At 43.9% G+C, this 25,141-nt stretch overlaps 1 protein-coding gene across 6 annotated transcripts in view; it reads left to right on the top strand.

Moving 5' to 3' along the window:
- PPARGC1A (PPARG coactivator 1 alpha) overlaps positions 1–25,141 on the top strand; it is a 155,100-nt gene that overhangs the window by 78,075 nt on the left and 51,884 nt on the right. For 3 of the 6 annotated variants that reach the window (XM_070756980.1, XM_070756982.1, XM_070756983.1), the window contains exons 3-5: positions 14,130–14,324; positions 20,471–20,593; positions 24,062–24,266. In XM_070756980.1, the coding sequence (XP_070613081.1) occupies positions 14,130–14,324; positions 20,471–20,593; positions 24,062–24,266 (523 nt within the window). Of the gene's footprint in view, positions 1–14,129; positions 14,325–20,470; positions 20,619–24,061; positions 24,267–25,141 lie in introns of those variants that run through there. The other 3 variants (XM_070756981.1, XM_070756985.1, XM_070756986.1) reach the window with 3 other exon arrangements.

The raw sequence follows: 25,141 nt of genomic DNA, 5'->3' as shown, positions 1-25,141 counted from the left end.
TATAAGGCAGCCCCCGAAAATAAGGCGTAGTCAAGTTTACATACGGTACGGTGGAAAAACATACGGTACCATTCAAAGCTGTTCATAGCGGTACCGTAATAATGTGGCGTCCCCTGCTGGCCCCTTCCATGGCTTTGTACCGTCCAGTGCAGCAGACACAGTCTGCTGCTGTCTCACCGCCATTACTGTCTCCACTACAGTGCATAGACTGTAGCTCCTCTGGTGGCTGGAAGCTGCAATAGCGGGAGTATACTGTTCTACCATATAAGTGCTGTCGTTTGTGTGTGGGGGTGCCATACTGACAGGTACCGTACCGTAATCAGTGTACCGTACGGTACACTTTCTTTGGGGGTGTCAGCTTTTCTGCCTGTGAATTTGTCTTATTTGAGAAATATAAGGCACCCCCCCCCCCCCCGGAAAATAAAACATAGCACAACTTTTGGAGAAAAAAATTAATATAAGACAGTGTCTTATTTTCGGGGAAACACGGTATTAGTCTTCTCATCTTTCCCATCGCCCATCTCCTCCCACAAATGACTGTATGGCTGTAACTTTATTGCTTGTATCCACGGCTGACTGGATCTCTTCTATGGATGAAAAACGCACCTTGTCTCAACGCACTATGAGTCTGCGAGTTCCTAGCCAAACACCAGGTGCCCACGCTGCTCAACCCCCCCATAGTCCTTAAGTTGCCCCAGCAGACTTCTTTTTGTTCCCAGCCCTGAAAGGAACCCATTTTTCGTCCATAGAAGAGATCCAATCAGCCGTGACGAAGACCTTGCGAGAGATCCCCAAAAACGCCTTCCAGGGCATGTACCGGTCATGGCAGAGTCACTGGAAAAAATGTGTAGAGGCCCAAGGACAGCACTTTGAAGAATTTTAAGTGTTTGTGCAAATCTGTTTAATAAATTACTTTTAAAAAAAATAATTGCATTACTTTTGGAACGCACCCTGTATATCCCCTGAACAAAACTCCGTATTGGTGACAGGGAAGGGCAGACGGCCAGTAAACACTTTGCTGGCTTCATTCAGTTTCCCAAACTCCACCCCACAGGGGATTACAGAGTCATTTAAAGAAGGTGATGAAATACATTTCACCCTGTATGAGTTTTCATCATGATATTATCTTGTTGTTGGGTTCCCGTAACCCCATTTTTCTGAATCACGGTGACTTTCCCATCTGCCTTCACCTCATTTAGTTGCCAAAAGCTGAGCTTGCCCGCATGAAATCTCAGGGTTTAGCAGCTTGCAACCGCTTGGAAGGATTGTTGGTCAAAAGACGTCAAATGTTTCACCAGGGATTGCTAGCAGGAGGCTGTATTTCTAGGAGAGTCGGTGGGTACTCAGTTTATGAGCAACATAATGGAATTCCTGTAAGTAAACATAAAGTAGATTTGTGAGTTGCAATAATTCATCAGCAGGGGGGGAAACAGACGCTTGTTATTTTGCCAGAAGACTTACATCTTCTCCTAAAATGACTTAATAATGAAAAAAGGCAATTTTATTCCCAGAACAAAGAAGCAACTTCAACAAGAGACCTAAATGTTGTTGTTGCTCTTCTCCTCCTCCTTTTCCTTCTCCTACTCCTCTTTCCTCCCTTCTCTTTCTCTTTCCCCTTCTCTCCTTCCTCCCTTCTCCTTCTCCTTCTTCTCGTTCTCTCCTTCTTCCCTTCTCGTTCTCTTTCCCCTTCTCTCCTTCCTCCCTTCTCCCTTCTCCTTCTCCTCCTTCTCCTCCTTCTCTTCCTTCTCCTCCTTCTCTTCCTTCTCCTCCTTCTCTCCTTCCTCCCTTCTCTTTCTCCTCCTTCTCCTCCTTCTCCTCCTTCTCCTCCTTCTCCTCCTTCTCTCCTTCCTCCCTTCTCCTTCTCCTTTTCCTCCTCCTCCTCCTTCTGTCCTTCCTCCCTTCTCTTTCTCTTCCCCTTCTCTCCTTCCTCCCTTCTCCTTCTTCTCGTTCTCTCCTTCTTCCCTTCTCGTTCTCATGCCCCTTCTCTCCTTCCTCCCTTCTCCCTTCTCCTTCTCCTCCTTCTCCTCCTTCTCTTCCTTCTCCTCCTTCTCTTCCTTCTCCTCCTTCTCTCCTTCCTCCCTTCTCCTTCTTCTCCTTCTCCTCCTTCTCCTCCTTCTCCTCCTTCTCCTCCTTCTCCTCCTTCTCTCCTTCCTCCCTTCTCCTTCTCCTTTTCCTCCTCCTCCTCCTTCTGTCCTTCCTCCCTTCTCTTTCTCTTCCCCTTCTCTCCTTCCTCCCTTCTCCTTCTTCTCGTTCTCTCCTTCTTCCCTTCTCGTTCTCATGCCCCTTCTCTCCTTCCTCCCTTCTCCCTTCTCCTTCTCCTCCTTCTCTTCCTTCTCCTCCTTCTCTCCTTCCTCCCTTTTCTTTCTATTTCCCCTTCTCTCCTTCCTCCCTTCTCCTTCTTCTCCTTTTCCTCCTCCTCCTCCTTCTGTCCTTCCTCCCTTCTCTTTCTCTTCCCCTTCTCTCCTTCCTCCCTTCTCCTTCTTCTTCTTATTCTCTCCTTCTTCCCTTCTCGTTCTCTTTCCCCTTCTTTCCTTCCTCCCTTCTCTCCTCCTTCTTCTCCCTTTCCTTCTTCTCCTCCTTCTCTCCTTTCTCCCTTCTCTTTCTCTTTCTCCTTTTCTCCTTCCTCCCTTTTCCTTCTTCTCCTTTTCCTCCTCCTCCTCCTCATTCTGTCCTTTCTCCCTTCTCTTTCTCTTCCCCTTCTCTCCTTCCTCCCTTCTCCCTTCTTCTCCTCTTCTTCTTTCTTTCCTTCCTCCCTTTTTCTTCTCCTCCTTCTCCTTCTTCCTCCATTCTCCTCTTCCTCCTCCTTCTCTTTCTCCTTCTCTTCCTTAGTTTCCATGTCTTGCCTTCTGGTGCCTTCCGATGCTAGAAATTGCTACAAGGAGCTTTTCTACCCATGGAAAGAAAACCAAGGAGACATTTTTAAAAGTTGGTAGAAAAGAAGAACATTTGACTGAGCCGATCTTAAAAATTCCGCAAGGAATGTAGTTGACTGGCACAAAGAAAAAAAAAAGAATGAAAAGGAGACTGGAACTTTTGGGACATATAATTGCATGCAAACTGACATCCTCTTTATTGGATTTTTATCCCGTCTTTATTACTTTCTATAACTCGAGGTTGCAAACGTACATAGCACACCTTCCTCCTCCCCCTCCTCCCCTTTGCACAGTCGCAATCAGGAACTTAGCCATAGTATACAGTATACTATACAGATTGCCATAGCTACGGTATGAGTAGGTTTTCCATCCGCTGAATTATAGCTGCTTTTTGCATGGACACGTGGAGTTTTTTTGGTGGTGGTGGTGGTGGTTGGGTTGGGTTTGAATCTTTTTTTAAAAAATCACGTGTTGCTTAATCTCTAACTGAGATTAAGAAAAAGGCATGTCCATCTATATCTATCATCTGCCTATCATCTCTCTGTCTCTCATCATCATCTCTCTCTCTTATCGCTCTATCATCAATCAATCTATCATCTCTTTCTATCAAACATCAATCATCTGCGAGTCTGCAGAGAGGGGTGGCATACAAATCTAATAAATTATTATTATTATTATTATTATTATTATTATTATTATTATTATTATATCATATTATCTATCATCTATCTATCATCTATTTCTCTCTCTCATATATCTACCTATAATTATCTGTCTGTCTGTCTGTCTGTCTGTCTGTCTGTCTAGCTAGCTTATCTACCATATCCTCTAGCTATTATCTATGTCCCCCCTCTCTCATTTATCTAATCTATCTGTCTGTCTGTCTGTCTGTCTGTCTGTCTGTCTGTCTGTCTGTCTGTCTGTCTGTCTGTCTGTCTATCTATCTATCTATCTATCTATCTATCTATCTATCTATCTATCTATCTATCTATATACCGTATCCTCTAGCTATTATCTATGTCCCCCTCTCTCTCATTTATCTAATCTATCTATCTATCTATCTATCTATCTATCTATCTATCTATCTATCTATCTATCTATCTATCTATCTATCTATCTTATCTACCATATCCTCTAGCTATTATCTATGTCCCCCTCTCTCTCATTTATCTAATCTATCTATCTATCTATCTATCTATCTATCTATCTATCTATCTATCTATCTTTTATCTACCATATCCATCCATCCATCCTCTAGCTATTATCTATGTCTTTCTTTCCCTCTCTCTCTCACACACACACACACAAACAAACACACACATTTATGTATTGTATCTCTCTATCTATCATCCATCATCCATCCATCCATCCTCCATCTTCTAGCTATTATCTCTGTCTGTCTGTCTCTCCCTCTCTCTCTCATCTACCTACCTACCTACCTACCAGCCTATCTCCTTTGTGTGCAGACAGTTCAGGTCCAAACTCCCTTGTTCTTCTGGGTTCTTCTGGGACCTTTGAAGATCAGTTATGGAACTCTGACAAAAGTCACAGTTAGTTGAAAGAGACCCAACAGCTTGCATCCCCGTGTACTTCAAAGCAGCCCCCTCTCTTTCTTTTTTGCTTTTAATTCCAAAGCACTCCTGGTATAGAAACATAGAAGATTGACGGCAGAAAAAGACCTCCTGGTCCATCTAATCTTCCTTTATACTATTTCCTGTATCTTATCTTAGGGTAAATCTATGTTTATCCCAGGCATGTTTCAATTCCGTGACTGTGGATTGACCAACCGCGTCTGCTGGAAGTTTGTTCCAAGCATCCACTCCTCTTTCAATCAAATAATATTTTATCATGTTACTTCTAATTTTTCCCCCAACTAACTTCAGATTGTGGCCCCTTGTTCTTGGGTTCACTTTCCTATTAAAAACACTTCCCTCCTGAACCTTATTTAGCCCTTTCACATATTTAAAGGTTTTGATCGTGTCCCTCCTTTCCCTTCTGTCCTCCAGACTATACAGATGGAGTTCATGAAGTCTTTCCTGATACGCTTTATGCTTAAGACCTTCCACCATTTTTGTAGCCCGTCTTTGGACCCGTTCAATTTTGTCAATATCTTTTTGTAGGTGAGGTCTACAGAACTGGACACAGTATTCCAAATGGGGTCTCACCAGTGCTCTATACCGTGGGATCACAATCTCCCTCTTCCTGCTTGTTATACCTCTAGCCATGCAGCCAAGCATTCTACTCCCAGGGACCGATAAGGTCCCACAGAGTTGGCCTTCTCCGGGTCCCGTCGACTAAACAATGTCATTTGGCGAGCCCCAGGGGAAGACCCTTCTCTGGGGCGGCCCCGGCCCTCTGGAACCAACTCCCCCCAGAGAATTGCCCCCACCCTCCCTGTCTTTCGTAAACTACTCAAGACTCACTTATGCCACCAGGCATGGGGGAGTTGAGATATTCCTTCCCCCTAGGCCATTACAAGTTATGCATGGTATGTCTGTGTGTTTGTTTGGTTTTATAATAAGGGTTTTTAGTTGTTTTATTATTGGATTGTCACATGCTGTTTTTATCATTGTTGTTAGCCGCCCCGAGTCTACGTAGAGGGGCGGCATACAAATCCAATAAATTATTATTATTATTACTCGCTTTCCCTACCGCCTGACTGCACTGTTCACCCATTTGGAGACTGTCAGAAATCCCTGCTCCTCAATCCTTCTCTTCTGAAGTTTTTGCTAATGCAGAACTGCCAATATCACTTTGGCTGCAGTTTTCCAGCAAAGGGGAGAAGTCGGCAGTCAATTGTCATGCTGGGAATGCGTGGAAGTCAGACTTCCTGGGGACCCAGCCTTAACCATCGGGCAGGATTCAAGATCCAATTAGATGAGCTCTTAGGGATCCAAGAAGCTCTGCTGGGATCATATGGCACAAGGGGAGCCTTCCACTCACTGCTGGGTTTTAAGAGCAAGACGTTCTCGGAGAGCCAACGTTTAAACCCTATGGAACAGACTGCCCAGCTTCCTTTTCCGGGCGGGGGGCCTCTTTCCATCTGTCCCTTGTTTTTGCAATGGTCGAATCTGCTGTCAAGTTGTTTTGCTCCAACTGCGTGAATGCAGTCACTGTCCCGCTAGGGTATTTAGAACCGAAAGGCCGTCTTGCATGCTGGGTGGTGCCGTTTTCTGTTTTCGGAAAAGTGCGTCCTCCGAGTTTCTCAAAAAAGAACCCCACTCCACCTGGCTCTTAGGCTGTGTCAGCCTGGGCAAGATGAGTGTTACTTCACATGTAAAATGCCTCTTTTTTCCCCTTTCATAAGGGAAGTGGCTGCAATATTTGGGTTCTGTGCCAAATTGAGAAACTCTCTCTCTCTTCTTCTTCTTCTTCTTTCTTTCCTTCCTTCTTTCTTTCTTTCTTTCTTTCTCTTCCTCTTCCTCTATCTCTTTCTCTCTGTCTTTCCCTCTCCCTCTCTCTGTCTTCCTCTTTCTCTCTTTCTCTCTGTGTCTTCCTCTCTCTCTTTCTCTCTCTCTTCCTTTCTCTTTCTCTCTCTTTCTCTCTCTCCCTCTCTCTCTCTTCCTCTATTTCTCTCTCTCTCTCTTCCTCTCTCTCTCTCTGTCTCTCTCCCTCTCTCTCTTTCTCTCTCTGTCTTTCTGTCTCTCTCTCTCTTTTTCTCTCTCTGTCTTCCTCTCTTTCTCTGTCTTTCTGTCTCGCTCTCTCTTTCTCTCTCTTCCCCCCTCTCTCTCTCTGTCTCTCTCTCTTCCTCTCTCTCTCTTCCTCTCTTTGCCTTTCTCTTTCTCTCTCTCTCTCTTTCTGTCTCTCTCTCACTTCGGGATGAAAAGTGATGCTCAGAAAAAAATATTTTTATATATTTTGGGGCATCTGTGAGGATCAATCAGCAAGCCATGCCATCCTGACTTAAAACACATGGAAAGTTTTAAGAAGACCCTCGTAACTCCTCTTGAAAAGGAGTAGATAATGGCAGGATTCTCTCCCTTGTGGATCACGAGTGACAACACTGGGATAATGAAATTTGCATCTTCTGGAGGCCAACAGGGCTCTCTATCCTTGGGCTGTCAACACGAGATTTCATAAGCATCAAGCAGAGAAGAGATATTGAATAAAACCATTAAAACTTTGTAATGTCATAGTGACGGGTTTGGAGCAACGACCTTGTAAATTGCATAAAATAAAAATGGTGTTGCTTGGATGCTGGTGTAACTTTTGATTGGAATTTATTTTATTTATTTATTTTTGTCAAGTACATATTGGTGGTATACAAAGATATAACAATGTTTATATACATGATTCTAGTAAGAGAAAAACATTAGGACAGGGGACAGGCACGCTGGTGCACTTATGCACGCCCCTTACTGTCCTCTTAGGAATTGGGAGAGGTCAACAGGGGATAGTCTAAGGGTAAAGTTTTGGGGGTTGGGTAATGATACTATTGAGTCAGGTAGTGAGTACTATGCATCAACTACTCGGTTACTAAGGTCGTATTTCCTGCAGTTGACTTTGGAGTGGTTTACTTTAAGTTTGTATCTGTTGTGTGCTCGTGTGTTGTTGTGGTTGAAACTGAAGTAGTCGTTGACAGGAAAGATGTTGTAGCAGATGATTTTATGGGCTAGGCTTAGGTCGTGTTTAAGGCGACGTAGGTCAAAGCTTTCTAAACCTAGGATTGTAAGTCTAGTTGCTTAGAGTATTCTGTTGCGAGTGGAGGAGTGGAGGGCTCTTCTAGTAAAGTTTCTCTGGTCATTTTCTAGAGTGTTGATGTCCGAGATGCTGTGTGGGTTCCAGACAAAGGAGCTGTATTCAAGGATTGGTCTGGTGAAAGTTTTGCATGCTCTGGTTAGTAGTGTGAGATTACCAGAGCAGAAGCTACGTAGGACTAGGTGAATAACTCTTGAAGCCTTGTTGGCAATGTTGTTGCAGTGGGTTTTGGCACTGAGGTCATTTGATATTTGGGACCTTCTTTAGAACTTAAAAAAAAGGCTCCCTGAACCCTCCAGAGTGCGAAAAACAGCACAACGGCAAACCGGAAGTGCATTTTCCTGAACTTCCGGTTTGTCCGTTGCACAATTTTTTTTACCTCCGGGGCTCCAGGAAGCACCTGGGGGGCGAAATGGCCTTTTCCAAGACCAACAATCAGCTGGCCAGTGCATGCATGTGTGTTGGAGCTCAAACATGGCATGTCTCGTGTGCCCTCTAATATGACTCCACGTGCCACCTATGGCACGCATGCCATAAGTTCGCAATCACAGGTCTAGTAGTGGGTTCTAAAACCTTTTGCTACCAGTTGATGTGCGCGTGCGTCTCAGATCAATGGACAGAGCCTCCTGCTGCTCTGAGTACTGATGCTACCAGTACTTAGAATGGACCAAACCAGAAGCAACCTTCCACTGGTTCCTGAGCAGGAGGCTGGATTAGAAGATCTCTAAGGTACCTTCTAGCTATATTCTATTTGAAATTCTGCCCTGGCCCTTCTGTTCACTAGATTCGATATATTCCGCCGCTCTTCCTATTTTGTTTAGCCTCCAGTCCCCTATTTTAGATGCATGGGTGAGAAGAATGCGTGGGAGACAAAAGCAGTTATGCAGACATAGAGGGAGGACTAGAATACTGCTGTGCACAGTGTGTAATCACGAAGTGTTTAAAAGGGGAGGCTGATAATTTGGGTGCATCTTATACTTTGAATGTAGCTTTTTTTCCCAGCCCTAACTAGCTGCTAACGATCTTCCTAGCTCTTACCTTGCAGGCTCTTTCATTGTTTCTCTCTGGAAAGAATGTTTTCCAAGCCCTAATTCTTTGCAGGGTTTTTTCATTACTCTAACTTGCTGTAAATAACTTTCTTTCCAGCCCTAACCAGGTGCTAATGATCTTCCCAGCTCTTCCCAGCTTGCAAGCTCTTTCATTGTTACTCTCTGTGTAGAATTTTTTACAAGCCTTAAGTCATTGCAGGTTTTTTTTCCCATTGCTCTACTTGGTCTGAATGTTTCTTTCCAGGGGCTAATGATGTTCTCAGATCTTACTGGCTTGCAAGCTCTTTCACTGTTACTCTCTCCAAATAAGGTTTTTTTTAAAGCCCTAACCAGGGGATAAAATAATGTGCTGAAGCTGCCCAGATGCTAGTCAGATGAATACTTGGTAAGCAGAATCTTTTCCATATTTTCCTCCTCAAAAACTAAGGTACACTGGTGCATCTTATACTCCGAAAAATACAATATTTATATATTGATGGGTGGATGGAGTTTGTGGAGAAAATATAAAAAAAAGAGATAATTTCTCATGTGTATCAAATTGGCAGATTTCTTTCTCCCTCCCTTTGCTCAGCTCTTATTCATTCATTCATTCATTCATTCATTCATTCATTCATTTATTTATTTATTTATTTATTCATTTGTCCAATACACAAATACATAGGAAGAATGCTACATTCACTAATAAAAACACTGGGCACGAAATATTATTTAAAAGGAGGCACATGGCTTAGCTCCACCAAGGTTATCTCCCAAACATCATTTTTACTCCTCGATGAAGTTCTGGCCCTTATGTCATCCGAGCGGAGATATGTATTAGCCGGGTAGCGTGCCATCAGCTGTTGTGACTTTGATTTATTTGCTCTGTAAATTGGGACCCCCGCGCAATAATGAAAAATGACATTAATTGTTTTAACAGAGTTCTCTTTGTCACCACCTTCGCTTTTCCTCTGAAGAATGTTTTGAAACTCCTTCAATGGGGAGAGGACTAGAAGCTAGAGAATTAGAAAAACTAATCGAAGTGGCTGTGATGAGTAAGACTAGTGTCCAGTCCCCGTGAAGACTTTGAATGTCTACTATCCTTGAAGATTATTTTGTTTTTCTTTTTTACCCAGGGTTTTATTTTATATATATATATATATGCGTTTGGAGAGGTCTTATTTTTGGGGAAACAGGGTAGAAGATAGATAGAGGGATGGATGGGTGATGGATGGAGATAGATAAATAGATAGATAGATAGATAGATAGATAGATAGATAGATAGATAGAAAGGTAGGTAGGTAGGTAGGTAGTAGATAGACAGACAGACAGATAGATAGATGGATGATGGATGGATAAATAGTGATAGATGATAGATAGATAGATAGATAGAAAAAGGAAGGAAGGAAGGAAGAGGAAGGAAAGAAGGAGGGAGAGAGAGGGAGGAAGAGAGAAAAAGAGATAGATAGATAGATGGATGGATGGATGGATAGATAGATAGATAGAAAAAGAAAGGAAGGAAGGGAGAGAAAGAAGGAAAAAGAAAGAAAGAAAGAAAGAAAGAAAGAGAGAGGAAGGAAGGAGAGAGAGGGAGGAAGAGAGAAAATGAGATAGGTAGGTAGATAGATAGATAGATAGATAGATAGATAGATAGATAGATAGATAGATAGAAAGATAAAGGAAGGGAGGGAGGGAGGAAGGAAGGGAGGGAGAGAAAGAAGGAAAAAGAAAGAAAGAAAGAAGGCGTGGGTAATTTTGATTGGAAACATAATTTTCCACGCAAAGACCTCTACATAGATTGTCAGAGTGCTGCATTGTAACAGATGTCACCTTGTTTCCTTGTTACTTGATTAACACTCAATAAGCACAACTAGCAAAATGTCAAGAAAGGAAGTTTGCATCTAATATGCTCAATTCAAGTTGGGCTTTTTAAAAAAAATTGAATGGGTGTAATGGTGACTTTTTCTTGAAATAAATAAACAAGCATTATAATTGTATCTCTGTTTAATTGTTTCCCGAATTGCCAAAGGGTAGATTTAACTGAATAGGAGTTAATCTAGTTACGATCAATCTTGACTAATCCCTATTGGGAAAATTGTTCATTTTCAGTTTTACACTGTGTGTAGCTACCATCCCATTATCGTCCTAGCTGGATCTAAAGTATTTTAGTACAACATCTGCAGAGATCTTGGCAGTTTCCTTCCCCTTTCAACTTTTTGGGAGGAATGGATTTGGCTGCCCACAAACCCTTTGCATGGACTCTACAGGAAGTTTGAGTATTTAGTTCAATCAGAATAGAGCTGGAAGCAGAGGTGGGATACAGCAGGTTCTGACCAGTTCTGGAGAACTAGTAGTGGAAATTTTGAGACGTTCAAAGAATCGTTAGTGTAAATATTGAGTAATTTGGAGAACTGGCGGCAGAAATTTTGAGTAGTTCAGTGAATTGATAGCATGAATTTTGAGTCGTTTGGACAACCGATAGTGGAAATTTTGAGTCGTTTGGAGAAATGGTAGTGGGAATTTTGAGTAGTTTGGATAACTAATAGCAGATATTTTGAGTAGTTTAAAGAACTGGTAGTGGAAATTTTGAGTAGTTTTGAGAACTGATAGCAAAAATTTTGAGTACAGTGGTACCTCTACTTAAGAACTTAATATGTTCCATGACCAGGTTCTTAAGTAGAAAAGTTCATAAGTAGAAGCAACTTTTCCCATAGGAATCAATGTAAAAGCAAATGATGCGTGCAAACCCATTAGGAAAGAAATAAAGGCTCTGAATTTGAGTGGGAGGAGGGGGAAGAAGAAGAGGAGGAGGACAATCGTTGCCGAAGGAAGGTGAGGGGAATCAAAAAAATCCAAAACTTTAAGGCTTAATAAAAACAGGGACTCTGAGGCGGCGAGGAGGAGCACAGGCCTCCCATACACCGAAACAAAGCTGCCTCCCATACACTACACCAGAGAGAGAAACCCAGGGAGAATGGCAGGAAACTGGTCGGGTCTTTGTGCCGCTCTCAAACTTCCTGGGAAATTTTTCCAGGCTCGGGTTCTTAAGTAGAAAATGGTTCTTAAGAAGAGGCAAAAAAATCTTGAATGCCCGGTTCTTATCTGGAAAAGTTCTTAAGTAGAGGCATTCCTAAGTAGAGATACCATGGTACTTCGGAGAACCAGTAGTGGAAAGTTTGAATAGTATGGAGAACCGATAGCAGAAATTTTGAGTCGTTCGGAAAATTGATAGTGGAAATTTTGAGTGATGAGTACAGTGATACCTTGTCTTACAAACTTAATTGGTTCCAGGACGAGGTTCTTAAGATGAAAAGTTTGTAAGATGAAACAATGTTTCCCGTAGGAATCAATGGAAAAGCAATTAATGCGTGCAAGCCCAAAATTCACCCCTTTTGCCAGCCGAAGCGCCCGTTTTTGCACTGCTGGGATTCCCCTGAAGCTCCTCTCCATGGGAAACCCCACCTCCGGACTTCTGTGTTTTTGTGATGCTGCATTGGAATCCCAGCAGGGGAATCCCAGCATCGGAAAAACGAGTGCTTCGCTGGCAACGGAAGTCCAGAGGTAGGGTTTCCCAGTGAAGGGAGCATCAGTGAAATCGCAGCATCGCAAAAACACCAAAGTCCTCGAAACCTCACCTCCGGACCTCTGTGTTTTTGCGATGCTGCGATTTCACTGAGGCTCCCCTTGCTGGGAAATCCCACCTCCGGACTTCCATAGCCAGCAAAGTGCCCGTTTTTGTGCTGCTGGGATTCCCCTGCTGGGATTCCCCTGCAGCATCACAAAAACACAGAAGTCTGGAGGTGGGTTTTCCCATGGAGGGGAGCCTGAGGGGAATCCCAGCAATGCAAAAACGGGCGCTTTGCTGGCAACGGAAGTCCGGAGGCGGTCCATCCCAGCGGCGGCGGTGGGTTTGTAAGGTGAAAATAGTTTGTAAGAAGAGGCAAAAAAATCTTAAACCCCGGGTTTGTATCTCGAAAAGTTTGTATGACGAGACGTTTGTAAGACGAGGCATCACTGTAGTTCCACTGGTTGATTGTCCTCACTGTTAGGAATTTTCTCCTTAGTTCCAGGTTGCTCCTCTCCTTGATCAATTTCCATCTATTGCTTCTTGTCCTGCCTTCAGGGGTTTATTTGTGGCAGCCCCTCAAATACTGGAAGGTCATTGTTGTAGTTTGCTTGCATCCAGTGAGATTAGTTATGGACTCTGAGGTCCATTTCCTCCCCAAAAACTAAGGTGCATTTTATATTCCGGTGTGTCTTATACTCCGAAAAATATGGCAATACAACAAATCTATATGATACAATATGGCTTTGTTTTTCTACCTCCGCAAAATAAAGAATGTTAATTGTGATGTATTGTGTTGAGGAATGGCGAGGATTGTTATATACATTACATTTTACACCAACGAGACATCTAAGGCAGATTAATGCTTCGGCCATGTCTGATTAGAAATTAATCTGCTTTTAATAATTGCAACTCAAATAGGATAAAAGCTTATAAATAATTCTGTTTGATTTTTTTTTAAAAAAAGCACTTCATTGGGAAGGCCGACTTCAAAGCCAAAAAGAATATAGTGACAACAATAGCCCTAGTTTCTTTTTCTTGAGTTTCCCCGAACTACGAATCCGATTGTTTGGGAATGTTGACAGCAGGGTTTAAGTAGGAATTATTCCATGGCGTTTTTCTCCCTGTAACGTCCATCACAGCTGGCTTCATGTAAGGATAATTGCAACTTCAAATAGGGAGTTACAAAGACGTTGTGGTCACCATGCACTTGTCACCTTCCTGATTTTGCAAGTTTGCAGATGGCTTGCATGGGATTAATGTGACCAAATGTAAACGTATAAGGCTGGACAGTCTTTGTTTCCTGGCATGAGTCATGATTTTGGTATTTTTTTTCTCTCCTCTCCTCTACTCTCCCCTCCCCTCCCCTATCCTATCCTATCCTCCCCTATCCTCCCCTATCCTATTCTATTCTCTCTCTTTCCCTCTCTCCCTCTTTCCCTCCCTCTCTCTCTCTCTCTTTTCTTCTCTTCCTCCTTCCCTCTTTCCCTCTCTCCCCCTCCCTCCCTTCCTCTCCTCTCCTTTTCTCCCTCCCTCTTTTCTCCTCTCCCTCTCTTCTCCCTCACTTCCTCTCTCCCTTTCCCTCCCCCTCTTTTCCTCCCTCCATCTCTTTCCTTTTCTCCTTCTCCCTCCCTCTTTTCCCTCTCCATCTCCCTCCCTTTCTCTCCCTCTCTTTCCCTTTCCCTCTCTCCCTTCCTCTCCTCCCTTTTTCCCTCTCTCCCTCTCTCTCTCCCTCTCTTTCAATCCCTCTCTCCCTCCCTCTTTCCCTCTCCCCCTCTTTACCTCCCTTTTCTCTTCCCTCCCACATTCCCTCTCTCCCTCCCTCTTTTCCCTCCATCTCCCTCCCTTTCTCTCCCTCTCTTTCCCTTTCCTATTCCCTCTCTCCCTCCCTCTCTCTCTTTCAATCCCTCTCTCCTTCTCCCTCCCTCTTTTCCTCTCTCTCTCCCCCTGCATTCTCCGCACGAGTAGAAGATAGATGAAGAGAACGAAGCCAACCTGCTAGCTGTCCTGACCGAAACGTTGGATAGCATCCCAGTGGATGAAGATGGATTGCCTTCCTTCGATGCCCTGACAGATGGAGATGTGACCAGCGAAAATGAGGCTAGTCCTTCCTCAGCGCCTGGCAGCACCTCTCCACCCCAGGAGGTAGAGGAGACGTCTCTAGTAAGCATCTACTTTCCTTCGGGTTTCTGGGAAGTGCAGTGGCCTTCGGACTGGACTGAAAATCAGGGGCTACGAAGCCCACAGTCTGCTTTGGTTTCTCCCGACGAGTTGCAACATAAGGAAAGCTCAATTCCAACTGAGAGATGTTTGGAGGGGATAAAATGTCTGGAAAAGAAAAATTGGTCTCTCTTTCTCTCTGTCTCTTGAAGACCTCTATAAGGATTGGATCATTGTCTTCTTTTCCATTGTTTTTTTTAAAATTTATTTATTTATTGTATTTATATGCCGCTCAATAATAATAATAATAATAATAATAATAATAATAATAATAATAATAATAATAATAATTATTATTATTATTATTATTATTATTTACTGGATTTGTATGCCACCCCTCTCCGTAGACTCGGGGTGGCTAACAACAATGATAAAAACAGCATGTGACAATCCAATAATAAAACAACTAAAAACCCTTATTATAAAACCAAACATACACACAGACATACCATGCATAACTTATAATGGCCTAGGGCAAAGGAATATCTCAACTCCCCCATGCCTGGCAGTATAAATGAGTCTTGAGTAGTTTACGAAAGACAGGGAGGGTGGGGGCAATTCTAATCTCCGGGGGGAGTTGGTTCCAGAGGGCTGGGGCCGCCACAGAGAAGGCTCTTCCCCTGGGGCCCATCAAACGACATTGTTTAGTCGACGGGACTCAGAGAAGGCCAACTCTGTGGGACCTTATCAGTCGCTGGGATTCGTGCGGTAGCAGACGGTTCCAGAGGTAGTCTGGTCCAAAACCATGTAGGGCTTTAAAGGTCATGACCAACACTTTGAATTGTGACCGGAAACTGATCGGCAGCCAATGCAAGCCACGGAGTGTTGAGGAAACATGGGCAAATCTTGGAAGCCCCACGATAGCTCTCGCGGCTGCGTTCTGCACGATCTGAGGTTTCCGAACACTTTTCAAAGGTAGCCCCATGTAGAGAGCGTTGCAGTAATCGAACCTCGAGGTGATGAGGGCATGAGTGACTGTGAGCAGTGACTCCCGGTCCAAATAGGGCCGCAACTGGTGCACCAGGCGAACCTGGGCAAACGCCCTCCTCGCCACAGCCGAAAGATGATGTTCCAATGTGAGCTGTGGATCGAGGAGGACGCCCAGGTTGCGAACCCTCTCTGAGGGGGTCAGTAGGTCCCCCCCCCCAAGGTAATGGACGGACAGATGGAATTGTCTTTGGGAGGCAAGACCCACAGCCACTTCATCTTGTCTGGATTGAGTTTGAGTTTGTTGACACCCATCCAGGCCCCAACAGCCTCCAGGCACCGGCACATCACTTCCACTGCTTCGTTGACTGGACATCAATCCAAAGGGGACTCAAAGTATTGGCGAAAGAAAAGGAAATGTCGTTCATTAATGTGGTCTTGCTAGGGAACTTCTGGTGCCTTCGTAGGCATTTCCTTTCAAGCATCAGTTCCTTATTTGTGGACGTGGGCTTCAGGTTTTGCTTGCATTCGGACATGATTAAAGTTAAAGCTGGGTATCTCTGTGATAACCAGCTCTTGTCAAGTTCATCTCAGTGAATAGGTTCTGGAAAAGGGAGGGAGGGAGGGAGGAAGGAAGGGAGGGAGGGAGGAAGGAAGTGGGAAAAAGGAAGGAAAAGATAGAAGGGAAGGGAGGAAACGAAGGGAGAGTGGGAGGAAGGAAGGAAAAGATAGAAGGGAGAAAAGGAAGGAATGAAAAGGAAGAGAGAGTGGGAGGAAGGAAGGAAAAGATTGAAGGGAGGGAGGAAAGAAAGGAAGGAAGGCAAGAAGGGAGTGGCAAGAAGGAAGGAAAAGATTGAAGGGAAGGAAGGAAGGCGTTACAAACATCTTGCAGTGAAACAGATAAACCCTCAATATAATTCTCCTAGACCAGCTTTCTGATTCAAAAAATCACTGGATTTCGTGCTGATATTTCACGGATTTTAGTTGGGGAAGCTCAACATAAATCATCCAACCCATTAATCTCTTGTAGATCTCACACATGATTGCAACAAGCGTGTAATGAATGTCCTTCAGGTGGAAGATTTGCGAGAAGTTATAGAACCAAAGAAAGAAAGAAAGAAAAGTTCCTACCTCAACCCTAATTTTAGAAAACCCAATCCAGTTGCCCGACAACTTTAATCTTTCAGGCATAATGGAACCGAGAAGCTCAGCATCTTGTAACTAGGATTATCAAGATAAACTTGTAAAGTGCATCTCCTAACAGATGTTATCAACTCTAAAGAAGATGCTTGCCAAAATCCAGATGTTTTTTTGAGATAGAATATTGCGTTGGCTCCAGAGTTTTCTCATTAAAATCAAGTGAGGTCTTGTTAGCTTTTGAAAGCTGGAAAGGGTCATTTGGTCCACTCTAAGTACAGCTCCATAAAGCTTCCTACGTTGAGTTTTCAGAGATCTGGTCACTTGAGAGGCAAATGTTGTCTTAGGTAATGATAATAATAATAATGATAATAATAATAAAGGCATTTCATATGAAGGAAGTCCACACAAGTTATAATAATAGTAACAACAGAGTGGGAAGGGACCTTGGAGGTCTTCTAGTCCAACCTCCTGCTTAGGCAGGAAATCCTACAGTAGTTCAGATAGATGGTTATCCAACATCTCCTTAAAAACTTCCAGTGTTGGAGCATTCACAAATTCTGGAAGCAGGCTGTTCCACAGATAAATTGTTCTGAGTGTCAGGAATTTTTTACTCATTTCTAGGATGCTTCTCTCCTTGTTTAGTTTCCACCCATTGCTTCTGGTTCCACCCTCAGGTGCTTTGGAGAATAGGTTGACTCCCTCTTCTTTGTAGCAACCCCTGAGATATTGGAAGGCTGCTATCATGTCCCCTCTGGTCCTCCTTTTCATTAAACTAGCCATGCCCAGTTGCTGCAACCGTTCTTCATATGTTTTAGCCTCCAGTCCCCTGATTGTCTTTGTCGCTCTTCTCTGCACTTTTTCTAGAGTCTCAACATCCTTTTTGCACTGTGGAGACCAAAACTGAATGCCGAATTCCAAGTGTGGCCTTACCAAGGCCTTAAAAAGTGGCATTAACCCTTCATGTGACCTTGATTCTATCCCTCTGTTGATGCAGCCGAGAACGGTGTTGGCTTTTTTGGCAGCTGCTGCACACGGCTGGCTCATATTCAAATGGTTGTCCACTAGGACTCCAAGATCCCTCTCACAGTTACTACTGTTGAGCAAGGTACCACATGCTCTAGGTACCAAGTCTGATGCATTTTCCATAGGATGGGGAAATTAACAATTTTTCTTTCTCCCTTTGGACATGAACGACTGCAGACCAAATAATTGTGATTGTCACCTCAGGATCATGAGTTAGAAAGGTGACTTAAGTTCAAGAGTTGCCACAACTTGTTAATTTAACCTACAAGACTATTAACTTGTTGTTAGTTGGGAAGTCATGTCCAACCCATCGCAACCCCATGGACAATGTTTCTCCAGGCCTTCCTTTCCTCTACCATCACCTGGACTCCATTTAATCTGTCAGCTACTGCTTCAGTGACTCCATCTAGCCACCTTCTTCTTCTTTTGCCCTCAATTGGTGGCCAAAGTCTTTGAGTTCCATCTTCAGGATCTTGTAGCCTTCTAAAGAGCAGTCAGAGTTGATCTCCACTAGGACTGACCGGTTGGATCGCCCTTGCAGTCCAAGGGATTCGCAGGAGTCTTCTCCAGCCCCAGAGTTCAAAGGCCTCCATTCTTTGGCGCTCAGCCTTCCTTATGGTCCAACTTTCACAGCCATCCATTGCAACTGGGAAAACCAGTTGCAATGGATGCCTTGATTATACACACTTTTGTTGGCAAGGTGACATCTCTGCTTCTTAGTATGCTGTCTAGATTTGTCATAACTTTCCTCCCCAGGAGCGAGGAATTTAATTTCTTGGCTGCAGTCCCCATTTGTGGTGATCTTGGAGCCCAGGACAATAAAATCTGCCACTAACCATTGTTTTGGTTGGCTCTGGGCCACCTCCAACAATGGGGAATTTGGATGTTGGCTTAGGAGAGTCCTCAGGTTCCCAGAGACTTGTCTTACTGCCATCATATTGACCCCCTCAGAGAGGGTCCGCAACTTGGGCGTCCTCCTTGATCCACAGCTCACATTAGAGAAACACCTTTCAGCTGTGGCGAGGGGGGCGTTTGCCCAGGTTCGCCTGGTGCGCCAGTTGCGGTCCTATTTGGACCGGGACTCACTGCTCACAGTCACTCATGCCCTCATCAACTCGAGACTCGACTACTGTAATGCTCTCTACATGGGGCTACCTTTGAAAAGTGTTCGGAAACTTCAGATCGTGCAGAATGCAGCTGCGAGAGCAATTATGGGCTTCTCTAAGTATGCCCATATTACTCCAACACTCCGCAGTCTGCATTGGTTTCCGATCAGTTTCCGGTCACAATTCAAAGTGTTGGTTATGACCTATAAAGCCCTTCATGGCACCGGACCAGAATATCTTCGGGACCGCCTCCTGCCGCATGAATCCCAGCTACCGCTTATGTCCCACAGAGTCGGCCTTCTTCAGGTCCCGTTGACTAAACAATGTCGTCTGGCGGGACCCAGGGGAAGAGCCTTCTCTGTGGGGGGCCCGACCCTCTGGAACCAGCTCCCCCCTGAGATTAGGATTGCCCCCACCCTCCTTGCCTTTCGTAAACTCCTTAAGACCCACCTCTGCCGTCAGGCATGGGGGAACTAAAACACCTCCCCCTTGCCCATGTTGTGTTGTTGATTGATTGACTGTGTGCCTGTTTTTTATATGTATTGGGATTGTTTTAGGAAATTACTAATTTTAAATTGTAATTAGATTGGTGGGCATTGGATTTTTATTATGTACTGTTTTTTATTATTGTTGTGAGCCGCCCCGAGTTTGCGGAGCGGGGCGGCATATAAATCCAATAAATCTAATCTAATCTAATCAGTTTCTTACAGTGAGGATTCATTGCTAAGGTCAGATGCTGGGGAAGAAGAATCAGATAGAGAGATGGATGCAGCCAGCCCATTAGTTAATGACCCCATTAGTGGGTCATCAGTCTCGGAGGAGGAAGATCAGTGGATAGATGCCAGAATGCGCAGGCTCATGGCTAGAAGGGACCAACTGCGCAGGTATCATCGGAGATAAGGGAGAACACCTGTGGCTGAGGCAATTAGGCTAATGGAGTTGCTGATAAATTACCAGCATTGTAGAGAGTGCATGTGGGAGTTTATCCGTTTGGAGAAGGATACTTCGTGCTTGCTTTGTTCCTGGACTTTTTGGGGATAATTCACAGCTAAGTAAATCTTGTGGATTCATTCGAAGAGGTGGCTGTGACGCTCTCACAGCTGCTCTTATCGGCTCTGTTTGTTTTTGTCCCTCACACCTTTCAAGGACGGTTATCTCTGTGTGAGCTAATTTGCTCAGCTTAAAATGCGTGTGCACAGCTTTATTTTGGATAAACCACTTTTCTGTTTACTTTACAACAGCGTGTGTGTTTGAATTTACATTTCTGACTTAATTGGGGCTCGTAACGTGAAGCCCGGCATAACAACCATTAGCTAACTGGATATAATACAGCCTTGTAGGAATGTTGGCTAAACAAAATAATAATGGTTAATTGTTTTTTTAAATCTAAATCTTTTCATTTTCCCAATCTATCTTCTCTTCTTCATCCTCCCCCCTTCCTATTATCGGATTCCAGAGCCAAGAACATCTGACTTTGCAACAATCATTTACACAGGTCCTTGGAAATAACACCCCAAAATTGCATTTTTGTCAACTTAAAGAATTGTTTTGAGCCCTCCAGAATGGGTTCCCACGAAAGGGAAGGGGGGAAATGTAAATCTCTTTGTATATTACATGCACGAAATGAAATGTGTGTTTTAGTGCCTGTCTGCCCACAACAACCATGAATTTATCTTGGACACAACCCACATTTAAAATTAAAAGGGGCTTCCCATTGCTTTTATTTGCAAAATGATAAATGACTAACAGTATACCTTTTTTTTTTAAAATAACAATAACCGTAACAGAAACAAGGACACTTAATCCCTTTTTCTTTCTCTTCCCAACCTTCCCATCCTCCCACCTCCCATTTTCCCAAACCACCAAATCTTTCCTTCCACTGTTCCATTGCAGCTTAAGAAGCTGTTGTTGGCGCCAGCAAACATCCAGCTAAATTACGATGAATGCAGCGGCCTCGGCACACGCAACCATGCAAACGCCAATCACAGGATCAGAACAAACCCCGCGGCGGCCAAGGTATCGTGTTCCCTTCCGTAAGACGGTATGTGAAGATGAATGTGCAAATTTATCTATAAATGAAGAGGCAGCAGCCATTGCGATCTCCGGAATGTTTAACATTTATTAAAAACTACTAAAATTACTAAGCTTTCGTTAGTCCTCTACTAACGTCATCGGAGTGTTAAAATCCCCATTGAAGACAGTTGATTTTATATAATGATGCTCAATTTTCTCATTGCCCGCATCACAGGCCCAAACCCTTCCTTCCCTCCTGTAATTAGCTTTATGGTTGCTAACTTAGTCATGTAAACAGGTGGGATTGCTGTTCCTTCTTTCTCTTTCCTGTATTGCCTCTTTTTCTCCCCAGGGGGTAATACTTTGGGTCTGTTGGGCCCTGTAGGCTTGTGTTTTGCCCTCCCCAGGCTCCAAAGGCTTCCCTGGAGGGTAAAAATGACTTCTCCCATCCCCCCAGAGGCACCCTGGAAGCCAAAAGCGCCCTCCCAGAGCCTCTGTGTGAGCCAAAAATTAGCTGGCTGGCACCCAAGTGTACATTGGAGCTGAGCTAGGGCAAAGGTTCATGTGCCAGCAGATATAGCTCCATGTGCCACTTATGGCACCCGTACCAAAGGTTCGCCATCACTGTCCTAGGGACTCTAGGTGGCTCAGAACAAATATTAAAAACATATACATAATATTAAAAGTTCTAAAAAAAAACCCCAATCTAAAACCCTTTGAATCCCATAGTTAAAAACCATACATATCGTTTTTGGCTGAATCTCGATGGTGCATTATCAGATCACTGAGTTGTGTCAGCTGGAAAGGTGCTTTTTCAAGGAGCATCCGGTTTTCCGTTGAAGAAGTTTCACTTCTCATTTGAGAAGCTTCCTCAGCTTCTTGGATCAGAAGCGAAACATCTTTAAGGAAAAACCAGAAAGTCCAGTTGCTTCTTGGAAAAAACAGCATCTTTGGGGCATCCAGGACCTGGATGATGCACCTTTCCCCCCCTCCAAAAGAGACTGAAAATGTTGGTGTATCTTATACTTTGAATGTAGCTTTTTTCGAAGCTTTTTTCCTTAGCCCTAACGAGATGCTTCCAAGCTATTTTTCATTCCTACTCCGTCTGAAAAAGGTTTTTTCAGCCCTAACAAAGTGCTAATGATCTTCCCAGCTTTCAGGATTTTTTCATTGCTACTCCCAAAAAGTTTTTTTTTCAGCCCTAAATGTTTGCAGGCTTTTTCATTGCCACTCCCTCCAAAAAAGGTTGTTTCAGCCCTAAAGAGGTGCTAACAAACTTCCCAGTTTGCAGGCTTGTTTTCATTGCTACTCCCTCCGAAAAAGTTGTTACTAACTATCTTCCTGGCTTGCAGGATTTTTTTCATTCCTACTCGCTCCAAAGATTAGATTAGATTAGATTTATTGGATTTATATGCCGCCCCTCTCCGTAGATTCGGGGCGGCTCACAACAATGGTAAACAATACATAGTAACAAATCTAATATTTAGCAATCTAAATTACAGTTTTAGGTTAAAAAATCCAAAAGAAACCCCAATATATAAAAAAACAAGCACACAGTCGAATCATACACAGAAACTACATGGGCAAGGGAGAGATGTTTCAATTCCCCCATGCCTGACGGCAGAGGTGAGTTTTAAGGAGTTTCCGAAAGGCAAGGAGGGTGGGGGCAATCCTAATCTCTGATCTCAGAGGGTCGGAGCCACCACAGAGAAGGCTCTTCCCCTGGGTCCCGCCAGAGGACATTGTTTAGTCGACGGGACTCTGAGAAGGCCCACTCTGTGGGACCTAACCGGTTGCTGGGATCCGTGCGGCAGAAGGCGGTCCCAGAGATATTCTGGTCCGATGCCATGCAGGGCTTTGTAGGTCATAACCAACACTTTGAATTGTGACCGGAAACTGATCGGCAACCAATGCAGACTGCGGAGTGTTGGAGTAACATGGGCATACTTAGAGAAGCCCATGATTGCTCTCGCAGCTGCATTCTGCACGATCTGAAGTTTCTGAACATTCTTCAAAGGTAGCCCCATGTAGAGAGCATTACAGTAATCGAGCCTCAAGGTGATGAGGGCATGAGTGACTGTGAGCAGTGACTACCGATCCAGAAGTGTTTTTCCAGCCCTAAGTCTTTGCAGGCTTGTTTTCATTTCTATTTCCTCCAAAAAAGGTTTTTTCCCAGCCCTAACCAGGGGATAAAATAATGTGCTGAAGCTGACCAGACTAAGAATACTAGCCAGATGAATACCCAGTAGGTAGACCCCCCCTATTTTCCTCCCCCAAAACTAAGCTGCGTCTTATACTCTGAAAAATATGGTATGTTGGCATTTTTACAACCCACTCTTCCTTTTTCTATGCGCAGAGTAGATATGATTGCCCTTAAAAATACAGGCCTGGTTTGCTCCTCTGCTGCCCATCCAGTTTTAAAAGAAGGTTATGACCTTTAAAGCCCTTCATGGCACTGGACCAGGATATCTCCGAGACCGCCTTCTGCCGCACGAATCCCAGCGACCGATTAGGTCCCACAGAGTGGGCCTTCTCCAGGTCCTGTCAACTAAACAATGTCGGTTGGCGGGCCCCAGGGGAAGAGCCTTCTCTGTGGCGGCCCCGACTCTATGGAACCAACTCCCCCCAGAGATTAGAACTGCCCCTACTCTCCCTGCCTTCCGTAAACTCCTTAAAACCCACCTTTGCCGTCAGGCATGGGGGAACTGAAACACCTCCCCCGGGCATGTACAATTTATGCATGGTATGTTTGTGTCTGTGTGTGTTAGAAAAATGGGGTTCTTTTTAAAAATATTTTAAAGTTATTTGGATTTGTTATGAAGTGTTGTGTCTTGTTGTGAGCCGCCCCGAGTCTGTGGAGTGGGGCGGCATACAAATCTAAATAATAAAATAAATAAAATAAAAATAAATTATGCCGGCACCTTAGAAGAAAGCTCCACGATGACCATTAATTGCTTGAGATACTGGCAGTGGCTAATTTTGTTAGCAACCTGTATTAAACAATGTTTGTCTTGCCATTCACTGTAAACTGGAAACAGAGTGTTTAGGGGCACTTAAGAGAGTTGCAAACAGGTTGTAGGACTTGAGCAATCAGCATCAAATTAAGCTTTAAACTGTTCCTCTGTCTTTTTTCTACCCTTCCCCGTCGGTAGCGGTGAAGGAACTATAAGACCTTACGAAGTCTATAATCCTGCCTAGAAGCATTGAAACGTTAAGGAGGATGGAAATAAAAAGCAGCCTCAAAGACATTTTAGGAATTTTAATGTCATTTTCCTTCTTTATTCTGCAAATAATTATTCACAGCTCATCGATCCAGTGCCTTAGACTCGACCCTTCGCTGCTAATTTCTCTCTCTCTTTTTTTTATAAACCAACAACAACACTCTGTATTCATTCTGATAAGGTTCAGCTCCCTAATTTCGCTCTCTTTTTTTCCCCCCTTCCTCTTTCTGCTGTGACTCATTTCCCCAAGACTGAGAACTCATGGAGCCATAAAGCGAAGAGCCTCTGCCAGGCTCAAAAGCCACAAAGACGTCCCTGCTCGGAGCTCCTCAAATATCTGACTACCAGCGATGACCACGGTCAAGCCAAGCAGACAGAAAACAGGAACGGCAACAGGGACAAATACACTTCTAAAAAGAAGGCGCTGTTGCAGTCTCAGATGCATCATTTGCAAGGTAGGTAGGTGATGAGCAGGACACATATTTGGAGATGGGGATGGCAGGCTCTTATTTGTCATGGCACGTAGTCCAACCCTGGAAGACGCAATGGTGTAAAGAGAGATGAATGCAAAAGAAGCAGACAATTACAGTGGTACCTCATCTTACGAACGCCTCTTCTAACGAACTTTTCAAGATACGAACCCAGTGTTTAAGATTTTTTTGCCTCTTCTTCCGAACTATTTTCACCTTACAAACCCAAGCAGCTGCTGCTGGGATGAAGGGGTTTCTTCTTTTCCCCTTTTTTGAAGAAAGAAAAGGGAGGGGCAGCTTGGAGGAGTAAAGATTTTGCATGCTTGCAAAAGCACTGAAACGGTGTCTTTTTAAGAAAGAAAAGGGAGGGGCAGCTTGGAGGAGTAAAGATTTTGCATGCTTGCAAAAGCACTGAAACGGTGTCTTTTTAAGTAAGAAAAGGGAGGGGCAGCTTGGAGGAGTAAAGATTTTGCATGCTTGCAAAAGCACTGAAACGGTGTCTTTTTAAGAAAGAAAAGGGAGGGGCAGCTTGGAGGAGTAAAGATTTTGCATGCTTGCAAAAGCACTGAAACGGTGTCTTTTTAAGAAAGAAAAGGGAGGGGCAGCTTGGAGGAGTAAAGATTTTGCATGCTTGCAAAGGCACTGAAACTGTGTCTTTTGAAAAAAGAAAAGGGAGGGGTGCCCCCCTTGCCTTTCTTCCTTCCCACTCACCCTTTAGCCTAGCCTTGCTTCTTCCACCCTCCCCCTTTAGCTGCTCTTCCCTGCCCTCTGTTCTCCTCCCTTCTAAAGTTTGGGATTTTCCTGAAGGATTTGCACGCATTATTTGCTTTTACATTGATTCCTATGCGAAACATTGTTTC

This window comes from Erythrolamprus reginae, chromosome 7, assembly GCF_031021105.1.
Source record: "Erythrolamprus reginae isolate rEryReg1 chromosome 7, rEryReg1.hap1, whole genome shotgun sequence".
Classification (NCBI taxonomy): domain Eukaryota; kingdom Metazoa; phylum Chordata; class Lepidosauria; order Squamata; family Dipsadidae; genus Erythrolamprus; species Erythrolamprus reginae.
Note: the sequence above shows the minus strand (reverse complement) of the source record. Positions and strands in the feature narration are given on the sequence as shown.